The sequence below is a fragment of the Papilio xuthus genome, unplaced genomic scaffold (assembly GCF_000836235.2).
Source record: "Papilio xuthus unplaced genomic scaffold, Pxut_1.1 DF827714.1, whole genome shotgun sequence".
Lineage (NCBI taxonomy): Eukaryota > Metazoa > Arthropoda > Insecta > Lepidoptera > Papilionidae > Papilio > Papilio xuthus.
In genome coordinates, this window is record NW_013530935.1 from 424590 (window position 1) to 444707 (window position 20118).

The 20118-nt window shown below is 36.3% G+C and overlaps 3 protein-coding genes across 5 annotated transcripts in view; 1 reads left to right on the forward strand and 2 right to left on the reverse strand.

The window, feature by feature from the left end:
- Positions 1-5078, forward strand: part of Liprin-alpha (PTPRF interacting protein alpha) — a 70807-nt gene extending 65729 nt beyond the window's left edge. The window contains exons 15-26 of the mRNA XM_013310357.1: positions 55-153; positions 362-494; positions 790-800; positions 1190-1368; positions 2552-2744; positions 2934-3127; positions 3432-3634; positions 3866-4024; positions 4205-4319; positions 4396-4552; positions 4641-4757; positions 4899-5078. Of these exons, the coding sequence (XP_013165811.1) occupies positions 55-153; positions 362-494; positions 790-800; positions 1190-1368; positions 2552-2744; positions 2934-3127; positions 3432-3634; positions 3866-4024; positions 4205-4319; positions 4396-4552; positions 4641-4757; positions 4899-4991 (1653 nt within the window). The 3' untranslated portion in view covers positions 4992-5078. The remainder of the gene's footprint in view (positions 1-54; positions 154-361; positions 495-789; positions 801-1189; positions 1369-2551; positions 2745-2933; positions 3128-3431; positions 3635-3865; positions 4025-4204; positions 4320-4395; positions 4553-4640; positions 4758-4898) is intronic.
- Positions 5079-9282: 4204 nt separating this feature from the next.
- LOC106116565 (regucalcin-like) lies at positions 9283-11817 on the reverse strand. Of its 2 annotated transcripts, none has more exons than XM_013310440.1 (5): positions 11800-11817; positions 10916-11072; positions 10416-10622; positions 9929-10141; positions 9283-9710 (listed from the first exon to the last, which is right to left on the reverse strand). In XM_013310440.1, exons 1-5 carry the CDS (start codon positions 11800-11802, stop codon positions 9367-9369), a joined length of 924 nt encoding a protein of 307 aa, XP_013165894.1. In that variant the 5' UTR covers positions 11803-11817; the 3' UTR covers positions 9283-9366. The 2 variants fall into 2 exon arrangements, with proteins under 2 accessions (XP_013165894.1, XP_013165895.1); XM_013310441.1 differs by lacking the exon at positions 11800-11817 and adding an exon at positions 11272-11725.
- Positions 11818-12508: 691 nt separating this feature from the next.
- On the reverse strand, positions 12509-15516 carry LOC106116550 (regucalcin-like). Of its 2 annotated transcripts, none has more exons than XM_013310424.1 (5): positions 15424-15516; positions 14539-14695; positions 13986-14192; positions 13300-13512; positions 12509-12950 (listed from the first exon to the last, which is right to left on the reverse strand). In XM_013310424.1, exons 2-5 carry the CDS (start codon positions 14693-14695, stop codon positions 12613-12615), a joined length of 915 nt encoding a protein of 304 aa, XP_013165878.1. In that variant the 5' UTR covers positions 15424-15516; the 3' UTR covers positions 12509-12612. The 2 variants fall into 2 exon arrangements, with proteins under 2 accessions (XP_013165878.1, XP_013165877.1); XM_013310423.1 differs by lacking the exon at positions 15424-15516 and adding an exon at positions 14843-14980.
- Positions 15517-20118: the final 4602 nt, after the last annotated feature.

Consider the following 20118-nt stretch of genomic DNA (forward strand, 5'->3'; position numbering starts at 1 on the left):
GTGGTGGGCATTAGTGGTCAGTAGTGGTCAGTGGTAAGGTGGGTGGTGGTGCAGGTGGGCAGCTACGAGCACATGAACGTGGTGTCGCGGCGCGGGGAGTCCCCGCCGCCCGCCGCCTCGCCCTCCAGGCCTCATCACCACAAGTATCATACGGTCAGTTCTAACATGTCCCACATCACATCACCTCACATCTCTACACTTACCAATATTCACAACATTATACAAAATTTAGTTTGTCTCTTTATTCAATTGGTTATATTTCATTTAGTATGAAAAACCATTTCATTTTGCGTACAAAACAATTACTATAAATATTTTATTTAAACTGGTCACGGAAATGTAAAAGTGAAAATGTCGGTAGGCGCCGGCATCCATGTCTCCGGCGCATCATTACCGCGCGCCGCCCTCCTCCGAGAGCCTCCCCTCCAGCCAGGTCGGTGGCCATCCTCCCCCCCAGACCCCACCACGGCTTGTGTTTGTGCCACCCCAACTCAGTTGACACGCAAGCTTGCTCGCAATATCCATAGACAATTGTTAACAACGACAGTTGACTCCGCCTTGTCTTGGCAATCCATTATATTTTGATAGAGCATGTTTTATTAAGCGAATGCTTCCCTCCAATAAAATTCCCGCAAACGTTTGCGTGGCTTCATGTGTGCAATACAACACTTGCTTTTTTATTTTTTTGTCTTGGCTCTATGGTTAGTTTTGATTTTTTTTGTGTTTTTTATATTTAAATATATAAAAGTATTGCAGTATTTAATTGATAAATAGGAGTACATTATTGAGTTGTAACTAATGTAATATATAAATAATTATGGTCTCGGATGTTTGACCTTGAGTTAACACATACCTACGGGATTAGCTTAAAACATATTTCTTGCCGCACTGCTTTTATAAAAAGTAGTTAAGCCTCGCTTATATATGTACTCTGGTATGGGAATAAATACAATTTAGATATTTTTAATTATAACCTGTAACCTAAACACCCATTTAACCTTTTCTTAATTAATTAAAACCAATGCATCTTTACTTCTGTATTTCTTATTAAAACACTTTTAACACCATAACTAACTTAATCTTTTACTAATTAAAAGCACTTTATTTTTCTATATGATTTGTGGGGTTTTATAAAAGTGTTATGTTTTTGTGAGTAATGTGATGTAATGAATGGTATACTGTTGCGCAGTTACAGCTGTGCGAGGAGGGCGGGGTGGGGGGTGTGGGCGGGGCGAGCGGGGCGGGCAGTGGGGCGGAGGGCGGGGCGTCTCCGCTGACTGCGCGCTCTCTGCGTCTGGAGCGAGCTGCACGCGCGCTGCACGCCGAGCGCGACCGTCTGCGCACGCACTACCCCGCACCCTACGACTCGTGAGTATCACTTTTGTATTTTAAGTGGTCCATTGTAAGTAATGGTCCTTCGAGTCGGATATTTTATCATTTAAATTAATACAATCCTAGATATGATTTGTGACTTTCAATTTCATATGTAAATTCTTTTGCCGAATTATTTATATCTCCAAGACCTTGTTTTGCTTCGTATATTTATCAAAAGGTGTCAAAATGTAGTCAACATTTGGCTACAAATATCCATGTAGACTGAATGGAATCTAGAAAATGGATAAACATAGTTATTTTAAGTTCATTATAATGTTTTACTATACATTATGTAATTTTTCTCTTCCACGCGGCTCAGGACGTCGATAATGTCGGGAAGCCTCGCTCGGATCCCGATACACAGGTGTTCATCAAACCCTAGCTTAAGACCTAGCCTTAAGCTGAGACCTAACATGTGGTGCGACTGTGCTGACACACAGTTCAATTATGTTCCGCATAAATTGTGTATGAAATCGAAACTGTACCAAATTGTTGTACCATATCTGTTCCATCATCCACTGTCGTGGAAAACTGCTAGTTATTTTTGAAATAATATAATTTAAACATCGATAAAGAGTTTGAACAAAGGATTTTAACTATAGTTTTTTTTTATTGTTCGAACAAGAATTTTTAGTATTAGCAAACCCCAAATAAGAATGATTGTTTGTCTCGTGTAATATATTTTAATATAATTTGGTTGAAATAAAGGAAATGGAATTACTATGAATAATATTTGATTTATATTTCAACAAACCTTCACCAATAAATTATTGGGACATGGTATGTGAATTTTTCTAGTTTCTGTGTGGTCTCACCGCGCGTATCCACCACTGAAATACTTGTATAGAAACATGTGTTTCGATAGTGGGGACTCTCTTTTATAGTCATCATCTTCAATGCTAGTGTATTTCATAGTAATTCCATTTTTATACAACTTTTGCTAATACTATTAGTTTTTCCATTTTAATGTTTCAAATACATTACATTTCTCTCTTTACGTTACTAAAAAGTTTTGCTAAATTCATAGGGATTTCTATTCAATAGACGTTTATTTCTTCTTTTTAATTTCTAGAACTTTTCGTTCTTTGTCATATAGTGATTCTATCATCAAACAGTGTGATAGTTATAAAAAAATACAATATTTTCTGTTTGAAACATATGTTTAAATGTCTGACAGCTCGAGCCAGGAGTCGCTGTCGCTGGGCGGAGGGGGGTGGGGCGGGTCTAGTGCTGGGGGCGGGGCGTCCCCCTCCCTGCCCCGCGCCGCAGCCTCCGCCGCCTCAATCGCCTCCATGCACCAGCAGAAGAAGAGGGGCATCAAGAGCTCGCTCGGCAGGTTCTTCAGCAAGAAGGACAAGGCCGGACTTACGGTACACATTTTGAAAACCATATAAAATTGTAGCTTTTGATAGTTATCAACTTTAAACTATGCTTGAGTTTGTTCATAGTACAGTGGAAGTCGTAATTTTCAAAGACCATTTTTTTTTTCAAGGTCAACAATTTAAAAATGAATATAAACTCTATAAATGTGAATTATTGTTAATTTTCAATGTGTCCAGCTATCGCAAGGCACCAGCCCTCGTTCCCTGTCCTCCGCGTCATCGCTGGGTCTGTCGGGTCTGGCGGACGAGGGTCTGGAGCCGACGCCGCTCGGGCCGCACCACCAGCAGCTCGCCGCGCACCACCCACACCATCCCCAGCATCCACAGCATCCGCAGCCGCTGCAGCAGGACTACGCGCGCTCCAAGACAAAGTTAGTGATGCCATGTTGTTAGAAATGTTACTTCTCATATTTATTCGAAGGACCATTTTATTGGAACAAAGTGGAATATTATTAATATGTTTTAATGTTATCACCTAGAAATAAAAAAAACATATTTTGAATAACAAAGTGAGTTGTAGAACGGACACGTGCCTTATACGTGTAGGTGTCTGCAGGGAGGTGAAGATCGCAGGCGTACAGTACGTGCTTTGAAACAGGCCAACAGCGACACGTGTCCGAGTGTCTGTGAGCACGTGCCTGATGTCAATGTGTGTGTGTGTGTGTGTGTGTGCAGGGAGCGCGACTACCGGCACGAGCTGCTGGGCGAGGCGATGCGCGCGGGCACGCCGTTCGCGCTGTGGAACGGGCCGACAGTGGTGGCGTGGCTGGAGCTGTGGGTGGGCATGCCGGCCTGGTACGTGGCCGCCTGCCGCGCCAACGTCAAGTCCGGCGCCATCATGTCCGCGCTCTCCGACCAGGAGATACAGCGAGAGATCGGTACGTCGCACGCATGCAGTTACACATGTGCTGCCTTTCTGCATTCAGCAAAAAAATAATGTTTCCCATTCCTGTACATCCCCTCCTTCACCCTTTCCTTATTACAAAATAGTGTCTTCGGAAAAGAACGCTTAAATACTTCTATTCCATGTCTATCTTCCCTGTTGCACGGATCGCGATAGCCATTGGTGCAAATATACAATATACTTACATTCCTCTGTCTCGTGTTAGGTATCAGCAACCCCCTGCACCGGCTGAAGCTGCGGCTGGCCATCCAGGAGATGGTGTCGCTGACGTCACCCTCTGCGCCGCGCGGCACCGCATGCGCAGCTCTCGCCTTCGGGGACATGAACCACGAGTGGATCGGCAACGTGTGGCTACCCTCGCTAGGTACGTAACTACGTACCTATGTATCCGGCTCGCAGGACCAAATAGAACTATACCAAGCGTCTTTATTGCTTGTTTCATATGTTATTGAATAAGAGATCAGTTAGTAAGTTTCTTTAGCCTTACTTTTAGACTTTGGATATGTCCTGTATGATATAATTATGTAAGTATCTGTGTATACAGGTCTGCCGCAGTACCGCACCACCTTCATGGAGTGTCTGGTGGACGCGCGCATGCTGGAGCACCTCACCAAGCGCGACCTGCGCACACAGCTCAAGATGGTCGACAGCTTCCACAGGTGACGTGCCGTACCGTGTCCTAGTGTCTAGTGTCTTGTGTCTCGTGTCGTGTGTGACGTGTAGTGTCTGTCGCAGGACGTCGCTGCACTTCGGCGTGGCGTGTCTGAAGCGCGTGGGGTACTCTGTGCGCGCGCTGGAGGAGCGGCGACGCGCAGCAGAGCACTGCGTGCGCGATGTCATGGTGTGGACCAACGAGCGGCTGCAGCGCTGGCTGCTAACTATTAACCTCAAGGTGCGACCCCCTAGCTTGTATACTACATGTAATGCGATCCCCTATGTTGTATATGAAGATTAACTGTGTTATTATTGTCGTGTGTCAGGAGTTCGCGAGCAACCTGTCTGAGAGCGGCGTGCACGGTGCGCTGATCGCACTAGACGACAGCTTCGATGCCAACAGCATGGCGCTCGCGCTACAGATACCCACACAGAACACTCAGGTACACCAACACATAAACGCACATTCAAACAAGAATTGGTGCTTTGTAGAGTCAAATAATGGACTAATGGCGTTTGCTAATGTAAAAAAATAATTTAATAATGAAAGCAAAATAACTATTTTTGTAATATTGTATGCGCAGGCTCGGCAGGTGCTGGAGATGGAGTTTGCAGCGCTGCTGGCGGCGGGCACGGAGCGCGCGGCGCGCCCTCACCCGCACGCCCCCGCCTCCTGACACCACGCCATAGACTAGCCGCACTCGCGACACTAGCGACACCCGCGACACTAGCGACACCCGCGACACTAGCGATACTCGCGACACTAGCGACACAAACAACTGGCGCGACACTAGCGACATCCATAAGTGCGTGTTATATGACATGTTACTTGAAGTCCATCGATTGGTTAACTTGAGTGTTCACGCAGAACTGTGTCAGCGTGTTGGACAGTACCGGCCGCGATCAGAAACACTCCAACTGGATTTTATGTTGTATCAAGAATTTTTGACAGATTCATTTTTTACTATAATAAAATTTCTCTACGATTTTTCATGATAAATTGTACTGAAATATCTCAAAATTTAATAATATTTGATTTATGAAAATATAGTATGGTCTATGTTACTGCATACAGCAACACAGTCTGTCGGAGGAGTGTTGCCATGTTGGTGATTATTTTGATAAAGCGTTGTTGATACATACGATAAGATTTCAATAAATGTGTATATTTAACTGCAGTTTAGACTTACGCTTATGTAACAGTTATAAAAGTGCTCGAAATGAAGTAGTTTATGTACTTAAACATGTAATCTTATATTTATTGTTATTCAAAGCTAATAACTTCTATGTAAATGCACTCGATAAAAACTCTGAAAATATTTTATTTTTAAATATTACCTACAAATAGTAAATAAAAAAATTGACTAAATATTCGGTCACAGGCGACTAAAATATGTCTGAAAATTAACCGAACTCGGATGAACTTAATAGAGGTTTCTCTCTAACCCGAGTTTCTAGCTTATGAAGGTTGTCCGTGGGGACAATGACTCGCTTCGCTTATCCAAGTTCTGTGTTGAATTGTCATTTTTTTACTAGCTGTCGCCCGTGACTGTCCGCGCGGAATTAAAAAAAAACTATTGGTCACAGCGTAATGTTATATAACATAAAGCCTTCAAACAAAAAAAGGAATTTTTCAAATAAGACCAGTAGTTCCTGAGATTAGCTTGTACAAACAAACAAACTCTTCCGTTTTATATATTAGTATAGATTAATTTATATTCATTTTTTTTATTTCACCCTTAACTTAGGGTAGGCTCCGAGCCCCTCGGTGGGGACGTATAGTGAGCTGATGATGATGATGATGAATTTATATTCTAGTATATTTTTTGTCAGATATTTGTTATATATTAACATGATAGCAATTAATTTAAAATAAATTAATATTTAGTGTATTTATCGAGTGCGTTTGCTTTACTATACTTTTTACAGAAGTACATTTTTCAAAGGTCGTATTTAAATAAGATTTATGTAAAGTTAAATATGCTGGTTAATTATTATATAAGATTTGATACACTTGATCGTGGCTAGGATTTTGTAAACGAGACGACGTTTGAAAAATGAACGATCTTGATACTTGATGCCAAATATTAGTTACAAAATGGACTCGTGAAATATCACAGCGGAATACTTGAAAATTTATTAAACTGTGACAAAATTGATTCTGCACGTTTCTTGTCATTTCTTTTATATATTTGTATTAATTTTACAATTGCTGTGGTATTTTATGGTTCTTAGTATAACTAATATTTTCTAAAACTATTTACAATTTTAAAGAAATATATAATCTTTGAAATTGTTCAATGTTTTATATACTATGTACTCAATAACTTTAGTGTCTTTTAAACATCACATATATATTTAATATGTGAAATTGTCAAGTTAATGTCTTTATCACATTAACTGCCACATACAGAGTCTCTAACAGTCACTAAGGGCGCTTCTTAGTATACATTTCTAATAAAATCACGCTAAGTGTTCCCTTAGTGAGTATTAAGCGACTGAGTGGCAGCCGTACAGTATAAGGCTTACAGTAACATATAACAATAACGTGCTATAATTGAGGTTATAACTAGTCTGGTGTATACCAGTCTAGACTAGATTGTACCGGGCCGGCGGCGTGTGGAGCCGGGTGCCCGGGCCTGTATATACTAGCTTTATGTAGATAAAAGTGTGCCTCTCCGTTTGTCTGTCTGTCTCGCGTTAACATGTGCCCGATTGTATTTATATGTGAGTGATGAATGTGTTCCCCGCTATAAATGGGGGAGGGAATCTGCTTCAGAATCGATTAGTCGCAGTGACATGTGTCAGATTGACACTGACAGGTGTCAGATTGACACTGACATGTGTCAGTGTGACGTGCGCTCGGTGTGTTGTCTGCGGTGCGGTGTGGCCGCACATATCTATCTCCGGTTAGGAAGAAGCAGACGGACGCACACAAAAACTAGTCTCGTGTACAGTGTTACGACGTCGTTTTATAATGTAACTATTTTATTGAATACATTTGTAATAGCAAGCAATCGAAACGTAGCTAGGGTATATTTTTGTTAAGCGTTTTACAATACGCTCGTCGTGATCTGTTCAGCTCATTATTCATAGATAAAGTTAACAAGAAATATAATAATATTAACTATGTAATTTGAATAGCGATATTATACACATATGAATTTGTTTACTTATACTAAAAAATAACTAATTGCAAATCATGTCTAAAAAGATGAAAATTAACCAACAGCCATGAATTTAAAGTATTTTTTAAATAGTTTATTTGATTTAATATTATTTTATTTTGTTTGTGTGTTATTTATTTGAAATTTTGATGTTTTTATTTTGACATTATTAGAATGTATTTAAAGGCAATGTGAACAAGATGTCGCGACGAGCACAATAGTTAACTAAATAAAATATATATAATTGTATAGCTAACTGGTTATAATTTGGTGGATGTATGTATGATTAGCGAATATATTTGTAAATATACAAGAAACAGTTTGTATGTAGCGTTTCTATCTGAGTAGGTGCGAGTAGGTAGGACATGTACTACATCTAGACATAATGTTGATAAACGCTTCCTTCTATTTATTGAATAGTTTAACTTTATTTATTAAGTTATTATCACTTAACGCCATTGTATCGCCGCTAAACTTAATTACCTCGAAAGCCTTCAGTTAAGTGTGTGCCGGATATTTGCTCCGATTTGTACCTTTTTTTGTGAAATAGCGTGAAGGTGTATCGCGTTGTGCTGAAGTATTGAGGGGCTGTGAGATATAGCGCATAGACTATGTAACAGTATTAAAAATTGTAAGTGAGCGCGGCCTCGGATTTCTTTTTTGTAGGTGTGGAAACATCGCAAAATGCACGAGAAAAAAATTCAACGACAATCTAGTCAAAATATATTTTAGAACAATTTAAATCGGTTCACATCATTTGTTATACGCAGATTTAGGAACGTTTCGTTCTTTATTTGTATGCTTCATTTATTTGATTGTTGGTTTGTGTATGCGAGAGTTAGTCCGAGGCCGCCGCGAATGTATCATCTCAGCCCCCTCTCTATTAGGATCCAGTATAACACAGAACAGATCAGATATTTATAACCCATCAGTTACATTCCTATTTACGAGTCAAAGTAAATATTTATCCGGCTCGAAGGACTTGCACAAAAATTCCGTGGGGCTTGAATTAAGCTGATTGTCCAGAACAGTTTCTCAATGTTTAATATTTTGATGGGTAACCTAAATAAACTTTTCCTAACCATGCATACGTGTGTCCCGATGCAACGCTCGCGACACACTGACCTCCACAAGTGCCAAGGCGCGTCCAGTGCGCGGGACTCGATGTCGCATAACCCCCCACCACCACCCCCCCCCGCAACCCCCCGCGGCACCGCCACGTCCCGCACGCGGCTCGCGCTACCAAAGACTTAAGTTACCTTCACGTTAAGAAAGTTAAATGTAAAATAGTTGATTAGTGAATTCCCGTATGTGTTGTACATAGAATGCGGTGCGCTAACATTCCAGCTTTCCGTGCAACTTGACTTGTAACCGCGTCCAGTCACCGTGACAGTACATGCGCCGCTATTATCTTTGTTGTTTGTAAATGACATTTGTGCGAATGCGATGACATGTTGTATGCATCATTGAGGTAAATACAATTTACACGATACTATTATTTGTTTTATTTTTGTACACACTTTCAGAGCATCGAAGCACACGAGCTACGAGACTGCAGCTTGTAAAGACCACGAATTTTTATGGAAAAAATAATTTAAAATCAAAGCTATAATATGATCAGTGGAATATCTGTTTTTACAGGTATTATTTAATAAAAGAAGAAAAATCTATAAATTTCAATTTTAATATTGCTAACATTATAAATTTAAAAGTTTGGATGTATGGATTGTTTTTTGATAAAAAGTATCTACAGGACGGCTGCATGGATCTCTTTGAAATTTGACATAGCCTGAAAGAACATTTTTATTTTAGTTTCGCGCGGACGTAGTCACGGGCGACAGCTAGTAATTTATAAATGTAACTAATTTTTATTACAGTTTCGGTACTAATTTGCGGGCAATTTAAACTTTACATTAGGATGTCCCTTAACGCCCAATCCTGTGACCATGAAGATAGCACCACACGGCGGCTTCTGTTCTTCCCCTATATTCAAACTAGCCGTTGTTACAAACAGGGTATCCAAGTTTCGTCCTCCGAAAGTCACAGAAGTGATCTGCTTAGCTGGTATATCTACTTTATCTAATATGATGCCTCTCCTCGGGTCAACTTTGAGTACACACGATCCATAGAATATGGCAACCCATAGATTGCCCTCAGTGTCTATGGTCATACCATCCGGACCACCGTTGACTTCGTTCTTCTTGAAATCATATACGTAGCTTTTATTCGCTGCAAAATGGATAAAAACATGTTTTATTTTACTTCCTTACATAAAATTTTATTGAGAATTGATCATCGGAATTGTTAGTTATTGTGTTTATTGTTATTCGATATTTTAATCAATAAACTACACGAGGCCTGCGACTTTGGTCGCATTTGAACAAATCTCAAGTCAACTTAAATTGGACATTAAAGTATCAAGAAATATGTCATATTTGTTTACTTACAAATATCTCCAGTTTCCACATCGTAATCGTATCGTCTAATCTTATAATCAATTGAATCTATATAGTAGAAAGCTTTCTCCTTCATGTCCCAGGCCAGGCCGTTAGATACGTTGATCTTGTCACATATCTTCACACATCCTCTATCGTCTAAGCGATACAACGAGCCTTTCTCTTTTTCAAATTCACCTGTAGGTGCCATTTGACCCATGGTACCTAAAATATAACGATAGATTAGGCTATGGCTTGTTTACTAAAATAACAAATGGCTAAAAATATTAAATGTTTAAAATAAATCTTTATTTTTTAAAACATTAAACGAGCTTATTTAACATGAATAACGAATGTTCCTGGCAAGGAGACACACTATCATATTGAAAAACTGCATGCTACTGGTTTCAGCGTTGTCGTCACAATACTTACGAAACGTTCAAACAACTGTCAATTTTAAAGTGGAACACCGCCAGATTCCTTGGTGGTACCTACTAACCTGCGAATAATCTTCCCTTTGGATCAACTTTGCCATCATTTAGTCTATTTGCCGGTGTTTCTATGTCTACTTCAGCCAACTCCTTGATAATTTCCACCTCACTGCCATCACCGCCGTCCCATTTGATTATCACAAAGTGACGCTCTAAACCAACCACGAAATGATCCGATGCTCCTTCCACTGATATTATAAAACTCACACGACCATCTGAAAAATATTGGAGGAATTTTAATAAATTAGAAAACTATACAATCCAACTTTTAAAAAAATACTTTGAAAACTGGCAGGTTTACGACGCTTCGAAATAAATACTTGAAACTCTTAACAATTTAAAAAAGATAAATCACATGTAGCAGAATTCGAATGCCCAAAAACAATTTCTATGACCATCGAGTGAATGCCATCTATTGAGTGAAACTTAAAACATCAATACACTTGGATCCACAGTACCTCCTAAAAATTAATTTATATTTATCAAGAAATAAAAAAATTAAACATACGTAAAGTAGTTTTGGTATGAAGTCCGGTTTCTGGCACATATTTGTGTATGGTCTTCTCATCAATGCTGACGAAGTAGAGCGCTTGCGTCTGCTCGTCCCAGTGCGGACCTTCCCCGATCAACACTGGTTCAGTCACCTTCTGTACTGATACTGACATCTGGCGGTAAAACAATACAATTAACTCAATATTTTTAATTAAATTTTATAACACAATTTGCTTCTCACGTTGATTCTAAATTTAAAACATAAATATCTTACTAAAAAGCATTAACATTGACAATACGTACAGGACATGTATTAGATTAAAAAACTTAATCGTTTATTCAAGACCTTTTTAATACATTTTGAATACACACCTTATGAATTGTCACAAAGTATTGACTTTATGCCTTTTCAAGACTTTATCAAATATTTTTATTAAAACACTTTATGTTTCAAGCCACTTCTTTCGCATAACATTTGTTATGAAATCGATACGCGTGTTATAAATATAAAAACGCCGGTACAAATGATATTGAATTGTCGAACAATAACAGCTGACAGCTGTTATAAAAGTGGGGGGAGTGTCCTCACTACGCGACTCGAATTCGCAATCATCAATGTTTTAAATAACAAAATGCAAAATCCTACGCTATATTTTAGCTTTAGTTAATCACATATTTTTAAATAATATTTATTTTAAGCAAGAATCTCCGAGTTCAATATTTTTGTTCTGAAAATGTTACTTTACAGCGACTTTTCACAGATGGCGCTTATCAACGCGTGCACTTATTTAAAACGCAAAGTATTCACATGTTGAATATTTTAATGTTGAAATATAATTTTTCAACATTAAAATACTTCGCTCGATTTACTATTTTTATTATTAAAACCATCATACAAACCATCTTACATTACGTAATAATGTCTTATTTATCAACGAAAAAACAGAGATAATAGCGTGACTTGCTCATGGATAATGACCACACCTGATTTATTGTTAACGTTTATATAAAAGTCTTGACTTGTAACAGTGACTAGGTTATTATAATCTTTAAAATTGTTACTTATTATAATCATTGTTTCCTTGTCATCTTACTTCTTACTAACATTATAAATGCGAATGTTTAAAAGGATGGATGGATGTTTGTTTGAAGATATCTGTAAAACCGCTGTATGTATCTCGCTAAATTTGGCATAGATGTAGAACATATTCTGAAAGAACACATATGCATCTAATTAAGTTTTTTTTTAATTCCGCGCGGATGGAGTCGCGGGCGACAGCTATACATAATAAAAACGCTTTGTCAGTTTTAAAATAGACTTTTTACATTATTTAACAAAAACTTTACGATAATATTAACGTTATCAATTATCATATAAATACTTAGTAAATAACAGTACTATAAGATTCTTTGTTTTTTAAATTTTCATTGTCTTGCCATAATTAGCTGACCGTGAGTTTCTAAGATAAAAATTTCTGTTTAAAATATATTGTTGTCTCTGTTTTCTCAACAGAAATGACTATATGTTTTGTATAGCTTCAGAAACCAACGGTCTTTATGTATATTTGTGACTGTATGAGAGGATTGTTTATCAAATAAGAAAACAATATATTTTAATTATCAACATTTATTACATACGCCATACAAACTATAATTTAAGCAATTACACTTTCAAACTCGTTTAAAATTAAAATAACAAATTCTATTTCACTTTTACGGCAATTTAAATTTGACATTAGGATGTCCTTTTGCGCCTAAACCTGTCACCATAAAGGTGGCGCCACACGGCGGTTCTTGTTCTGAGCCTAGATTAAATCTAGCTGTTGTAACAAATAAGATGTCTAAGTTCGGTCCTCCGAAGGTAACTGAAGTGACCTGTTCAGCGGGAATAGCCACTTTGTCAACCACTGTGCCAATTTTTGGATCCACTTTGATGACTGCAGACCCATTGAATAAAGCAACCCATAGATATCCGTCAGTATCTATGGTCATACCATCAGGACCGCCAGTCATTTTGTTTTTCTTGAGGTCAAATATGTGTCTTTGATTAGCTGAAAGAATTTGTTTTTTTTTACTGTTTAAAATATCCTTTGAAACACAAGACAAATGTAATTCTTTTTTTTAATTTCTTCTTAATAAAATGTATGCAATTTTGTTTTTCTACACATTGGCAATTAATTCGTCATTGTCGTTTGTATTTGAATTAAAAAACGTAAGTAGTAACCTATCTGTCCTTCCAGATGCCATTCTATACGTATGCCAAATTTCATCGTAATCAGTTCATCTATCCTGGAGATACCCTCAAACAAACATCTATTCATCATTACTAATATACTAAGATTTGTTGCGATCCAGGCAGATTCTTTAACATTGACATTAGCACAAAATATCTAGACTTACAAATCTCTCCTGTTTCCACATCATAATCGTATCGCCTGATTTTATTCTCTACAGTGTTAATGTAATAAAAGGCCTTCTCCTGAAGGTCCCAGGCGAGGCCGTTAGAGATGGTGATCTTGTCACACAACTGAGTAACACCTCTCTCGTCGAGACGGTAGAAACCGCCCTTTTCTGGTATGAATTCAACACCAGGTCCCATGTCACACATTGTACCTACGTAAAGAAAAGTATTCAAAATTATTATTGTAACCGATTTATTGTGATTTTAGTTTATGTTTTAGTATGTGTCTTGTCCTTTTATCCTGCTGAAGTAAAAAAAAATCATGTCACTTGTCAAAGAGATTGTTAATGGCAAATCTAAAATCATATTTTTAGATAAGTATTTGTTTTAAACATATATAAAAACGGCTAAACACTCATGTATATTCGTCCGGTGGCGGCACCGACTAGTTTCGAGCCCATCGGCTGAGCTGGGGGCCGCCTCCGCGAAATTATACCAGTCCCACTCACCTTGATTAAGATCCCCCGATGGGCTCAAAACTAATCGGTGCCGCCGCCGGACGAATATACATGAGTGTTTAGCCGTTTTTATATATGTTTATTATAATGTCACGGGAAAGTTTGAATTATTTAAGTATTTGTGTTAATATAAAGATTGTTAATTACATAAGATTTATTGTACAAACCTGCAAATAATCTGCCCCTTGGATCAGCTTTGCCATCATTGAGGAAAGTGTTGGGAGAATCCTGATCAACTTCACCTAATTCTTTTATAATTTTCACATCACTGCCTTCTTCACCGTCCCAATTAATTATCAGGAAGTTATGTTCAACGCCGACAACGAACTGATCCGTCGCGCCCTCTACTGGTATTATAAAACCCACCCGGCCAGCTAAAAATAAACAATCATAGAAAAATACGTAATTTCTGGGACTAAAATTTCCATTCAAAACATATTGTTATCTATGTTTTGTCAAAGATAATGACAAGGATGACGACATGTTTTTAAACCAAAGAGAGAGAAGACCATAGAATTAAAAATGATATAATAATTATTTCTAACGTAAGAATAGGAAATGCAATTTAAAAGTTTTGTTCCAAAGAACTAAGGTGTTGTGTACTCAGATTAATTTAATGCATGTCAACTGGAATTTGTTAATTTTAACTAAGTGTTAAATCCAATAACTAATTTTTGTGCTTAGTCCCACAGTTAGTTTAAAGTAAAATATTGTACACACGTAATGTTGTTTTGGTATGAACTCCAGTTTCTAGCACATATTTGTGGATTGTTTGTTCGTTTGTGCCGACGAAGTATAGGGCTTGCGTCGTCTCGTCCCAATGCGGGCCCTCGCCGATCAGCAGGGGCTCCGTTATCTTCTGCACTGACACTGACATCTAGTGGTCAAAATAATAAACTATTACATAATAAGCTTATAAATATTGCAGTTTTTTACGCAAAATTAACAGTCGTATAATATTACTTATCCGTCGATTTTAATTTATTATTATTATATTATCAAAATTCAAAGTCACAAAACATACCCTAATTTTATCTTGGCAAGTCATTAAATAGGCATTTATCACGTCACGCTATTTTTGACAAAACGTTCGCACTTCAATCGACGCGCGTCTTCTAATAATGATAAAATCGTATGTCGATTGAGCAATATTTTGGATATCAACTGCGGTAAGTAGTGGGGGCGGGAGGAGGAGGACAATAATAGTTCACACACACAAACACCCATACATGTTAAGTACACTCACACACAACACTTTTTTTCATCATAGTAACTTGGTACGGCATGGCATTATGACCAATTTTCATTTTGTTATTTCGCGAAACACTTTAATTTTTTTCAATCACGCATTTATCGATTTCATTTCTTTCTTATTGGCATCATTACAATATCAATTTTTTATATTTATGGCTGAGAACTAAAGGTAAAATATTTTATTCTGTTATAATACGAAACAAAAGATAACTTCTTTAAAGAAATGTTTATACATACTTTAAAAAGTAAATTTGGAATTAATAAACCTTGTACTATGCATTTAAAAATAAGTAAATACTTTTTAAATCAATTAAAAAAATATTATTTTCAATCCAAAGGTTAGGTACTTACTGTGGACAGGAACGCGGCAAATCTGTGCCGAAATCAGCAGATCATTATTGTTTTTATGTTTTCATAATTTATTGTCGTGTCATCATTAACAAAATCAAATGATATCTATTGATAAATAATAAAACAAGGTTTAAGAAATTTAATTTTTAAGTACATTCACCATGATTATACCAATGGGCCATTGCCAGATTTTAAGATAAATTCTAGGATCCGTGCAAAGAGAGGGTCGAAGCTCGGCCACTTAAAGTGCATAGACGGCAGAGTCGTCACCCAAGGCGCCCAAGAGTAGTTGGTGGGACGTCTCAGGTATTACTGAATAAATCATCTGGTGAGAGATCCTAAAGAGATGCAAGTCCTGACGGCCGGGACGGTGCGGGATCGAAGAAAGTGGAGAAGTTTGTTGAGGGAGGCCATGCCCACTTCGGATCGCTACATCACCCTAGTTAAGCTATTAAAACCCATCACTACAAGGCGTGAACTATTATTACAAGTATCATTATCATATTATTTAAATGATATAGGTATATCCATTACTACATGTTGTGCAATAGTGATGACAATAATCAATTGAATGAAAGAAAAAAAATATTTAAGCTTATGATGACTGAGTCTATAATTATCTATACCTAATATTTGATATAAAAAAGGTTAATCATATTTCTTATCGTTAAATTGCACAGTCATAACCACCATTCAGTAGAGAACAAAACGACGAGTCATTCGTAGTACTTGGTTTTAAATACTTTAAAATTTACTCAATCATGCTGTTTTATTTTAAATCGTATACATAGATTTTAATTTGGCATTTAGCTATTAGACTCTTTATTGTAATAACACTGACTTGACCAAGACCGTTTTCATGAAAAAACGCCATTACATGTGTTATAATGATTTCAATGGGGAAAAACTGAAAGTGGTGCATTTTTCTAAGAAAAGTTGAAAAAGTATTCCTTTTTAAATGTGCCGGAATTATAAAAGAGCGCCGTTAACGGAAAATAAACCATGTAGACAATTTCTATCTTTGAAAAATTGCTATTTTTGTTTAATTTTATGGGTGATACTTGACAGTAGATGTTATGGCGACAATCTACATACAAAGCACATTTGATGATGCTGTTATTTATTGAACAAAATACTTTTTACCAACAAGTACCGATAATAAATTTATGAGGAATCTCTGACCATCTAACATATTTAGTTTAAAAGATTTATTGTGGGTTTCTTAGACCAAACCCTCTGTATAAAATTTATCGTCATCCCTGTCATCCATTATCTTTGACAAATAGAGACAATATGTTTTGAGCAGAGATTTTGATGTCAGAAACGCACGGTTAGTAGGAAGTGGATATAAGTGGGTTCAAATAAAACAAAAATTGTAAATCAGTTGACTTTTAATTACTGTAATTTGGACAAGAAAATACAATGAATGTGTCAAAACGCACGCAACGTTCAAACTAAATTACAAGCAAACAGTTACAAGTAAATATAACTTATACTTAATCACAACACAAATTATTGTAGTTGAGTGACGTCAGAACTTGTCTTACGGATACCGAACGAGTATTTCTTGAGAAAAAAACTCATTCGCTTGGCACAAAAATATTAATCTATTCCAAAGAAACGAAACAACGGCCCGACTCGCTCGCGGCCAACACGGAAAATAAAACAGAATTTGTATTCTTAAATAAAAAAACGTTAACACTATGTTACGTAAATATTTAACGACTAACATAAACTCCTAATCCCTAGAAATTTAAAACTAATACTGAAACACCGAACTACAATACACTACACATACATATATCTTTTTTTTGTATTTTTTTTTAATTTATTTTTATAACAACTCACTGTACAAACAATTAAACTTTTGTGTCTACACACATATAGACGTACATATACTTAATTATATTAAGGATAAAGAACCGTACAAAAAACTTGGGCGGATTTATATATAGACAAGTCATAGTTACATCTGAGTTTACAGAGTCGACTATTTTAAAAAATATCCAAAATTAAGGGGATATTATACAAATGTGTTGTTCATGGACTTGGTAAATTAAATTAATAACTCAGACGTCTACCGCCGACTTAACGCCGCCATACACGGACCGCACTTAGCAGTCGCTGAACGAGTTTGAAGCTGTCGATACCGAAGCGGCCCGTGTACAGCGGACACTTTGAGATTGTGCACCGATCACAGCCAAAATATATATATATATATAGAAACATTCCAAAAATATTTCGAGGGATTTTTTGTGCGTTGGAGAAAACTGGAAAGTATGAAATATTATAAAGGGGAACATTCATATTACATATTCTAATTACAAATCTAATTATGATAAATGCATTAAATCTCAAACATTTAGTACATAATAACATTCACAACACCGATAGACAAAACTACTCTATATAGAGTTAAATCCCACTGCTGAAACATGTTTACATACATGTGTTGCAACAGTGGAAACGACACTGACAACTAGAATATTTCAAGGTCAATCGCTCGCTTTCATTCGCCCCTTTCCAGTCCCTCAATACGCTTTATGCCTGGTTTACATTATGCCAGCACAGTAGGACAGTAGCACTGGTCTGGCATGAACTATTTTCAGTTAGTTTTATCACTCCAGCTGTATTCTTGTGCTGAATTTGAATACTAATGTCTTATTTGACTGGCATAATACAAACGAGGCGTTACACTAATATAAGTAAATGCTAGGTAGACTAGGAGATGACGCGGCGTTAACTAAAATACTACCCAAGCACCAAAAATTAATAATAAACTGACAGTTTTAAAAGATGAGATCAAAATATAGGATACTTTCGTAATTACAATAATGTATTAAACATTAATTAGTTGTTTTTTTTTTTGTGGAGATTCAATGAATATCTGTTATTTGAGATCGGTCGTCTAATACTACTGGATACTAACATTTTTAAGTTGAAAATCGACTAAAGTAACTTAAATTTAAGTTATTTTTTTATTTACAAAACTTGAGACGATTCCGATTGCTTTATTGTCATCTTTGATGACTTTTTAAACATTAGTATGGTTTGAAAAAAAAAACAGAAAATGATTTACTTTTAAGTACTTAAATTGGTGCGTTATAGACATCGTAAATAATTGCAAAGTTTATAATTTAACGTTTCTATAATATACTTGACCTTGGGTTTGGATCCATCCAAACTATCCATACAAAAACATAATGCTACCTAAGTTGGCAATATGTTTCTTAACGGTGTTTCGGAGGTGAAAACTTGTTCAAAATAAGTCGGGCGTCTCTGGTGGGTTAGTTTATTTTTTTGCATACATTTGCGACGTAAAACACTACCTTAATTAAAAAGAAATTGGCTTAAATTTTACAAAATGCGCCTTAATTAAGGAATGATAAGCTCGCCCTAAGTCTACGCGACGGAACATCGCGGCATCTACAAAAATACCTCAAAGACCCTGTCGACCCCAAAACAGCACGGGGATTGAAGATGTAAAACAATTATGTATGGAAAATGATGCTTTAACCTAACTCCATTGCCTTGACACTTTTGTAATGCGCGATTTAAATTATTCCAGTACAGCGACCTAAATCAGCGCTGGATTATAGCAGTAAATATCTAACTGTATAATATATAAACCACCCAGAGCATTCCAGTGCGGTAACTGAAATAACCACTTGCAGTCCAGTGTTGTTTTCAATCGCTGGACTGGAATAATGTAAACAGAGGAAAAGCATTGAAAGGCAATAGAAGAGATGGGGTTTTCTAAAAAAAAACGTACTGTGTTCATCTCAACTTGTCCTAGACATGAATTAGATATTTTTTTTATTATTTTCTTAAAAGTTTTGATATGTAAACAAAAACTTGAGCAAATAACTGTTATAGTAACTTTCACACTTGAAAGTTGCAATATTGGTTCAATGCATTAGGAAAGTTTTAGCAAAATAAAATGCGTTTTTTTTATAATTTTGGAAAACCTACGTAATTATTGAAGGACTGTACCTTTTACCTTGGTCCGCTTGCAATCACTTTCGACCCTTTTTTAAATACTACCCACATTTAATTAATATATTAAATGTCATATATATAGCCATGACACAATGATTTTACACAACAATCAAATCTTACATTATTCATGACAAAAGTTAACTGTTAAAAAAAATTGCAATTTACTTTTGTCATTTTTTGACATTTTTTTTTGACACTTTATATTTTTTTTATTTGTAAACATTCAGAGATATTGAAAATCTTAAAGGTAAATTTTATTTCCTAGTAATTTCAGAAAAAAAAAAATTAATGACTCGTAAAAAATATCAAATTAAGGAATATCAACTTTGTAAAGGTTTTGGTGCAAAAATTAACACTTGCTTTAAATATTGATAATTTTCCAGTTTGTTAATTTAAAAAAAAACCACAAAACTTTCAAACTAGTATGCTATATGCAAATTCAAGTCTTTAATGGTGTAGACGGAGAAAGCAGAACACTTCACCGTACAAATATAACTTCAAAAATTTTAACCTATATGTAAAAAAAAATCAGTTCTAAAATTTGAGCATACGTTTAATTGACTCTGTAAAGAATTTGCAAATAACATACAAGTTTGTATATACATATATAACCTATACATACAAAGTGTCATACAAGTTCGACATCTAATAGAAAATCAATACTAGAAGCATCATTTTACATTTTAAATTTGGGCA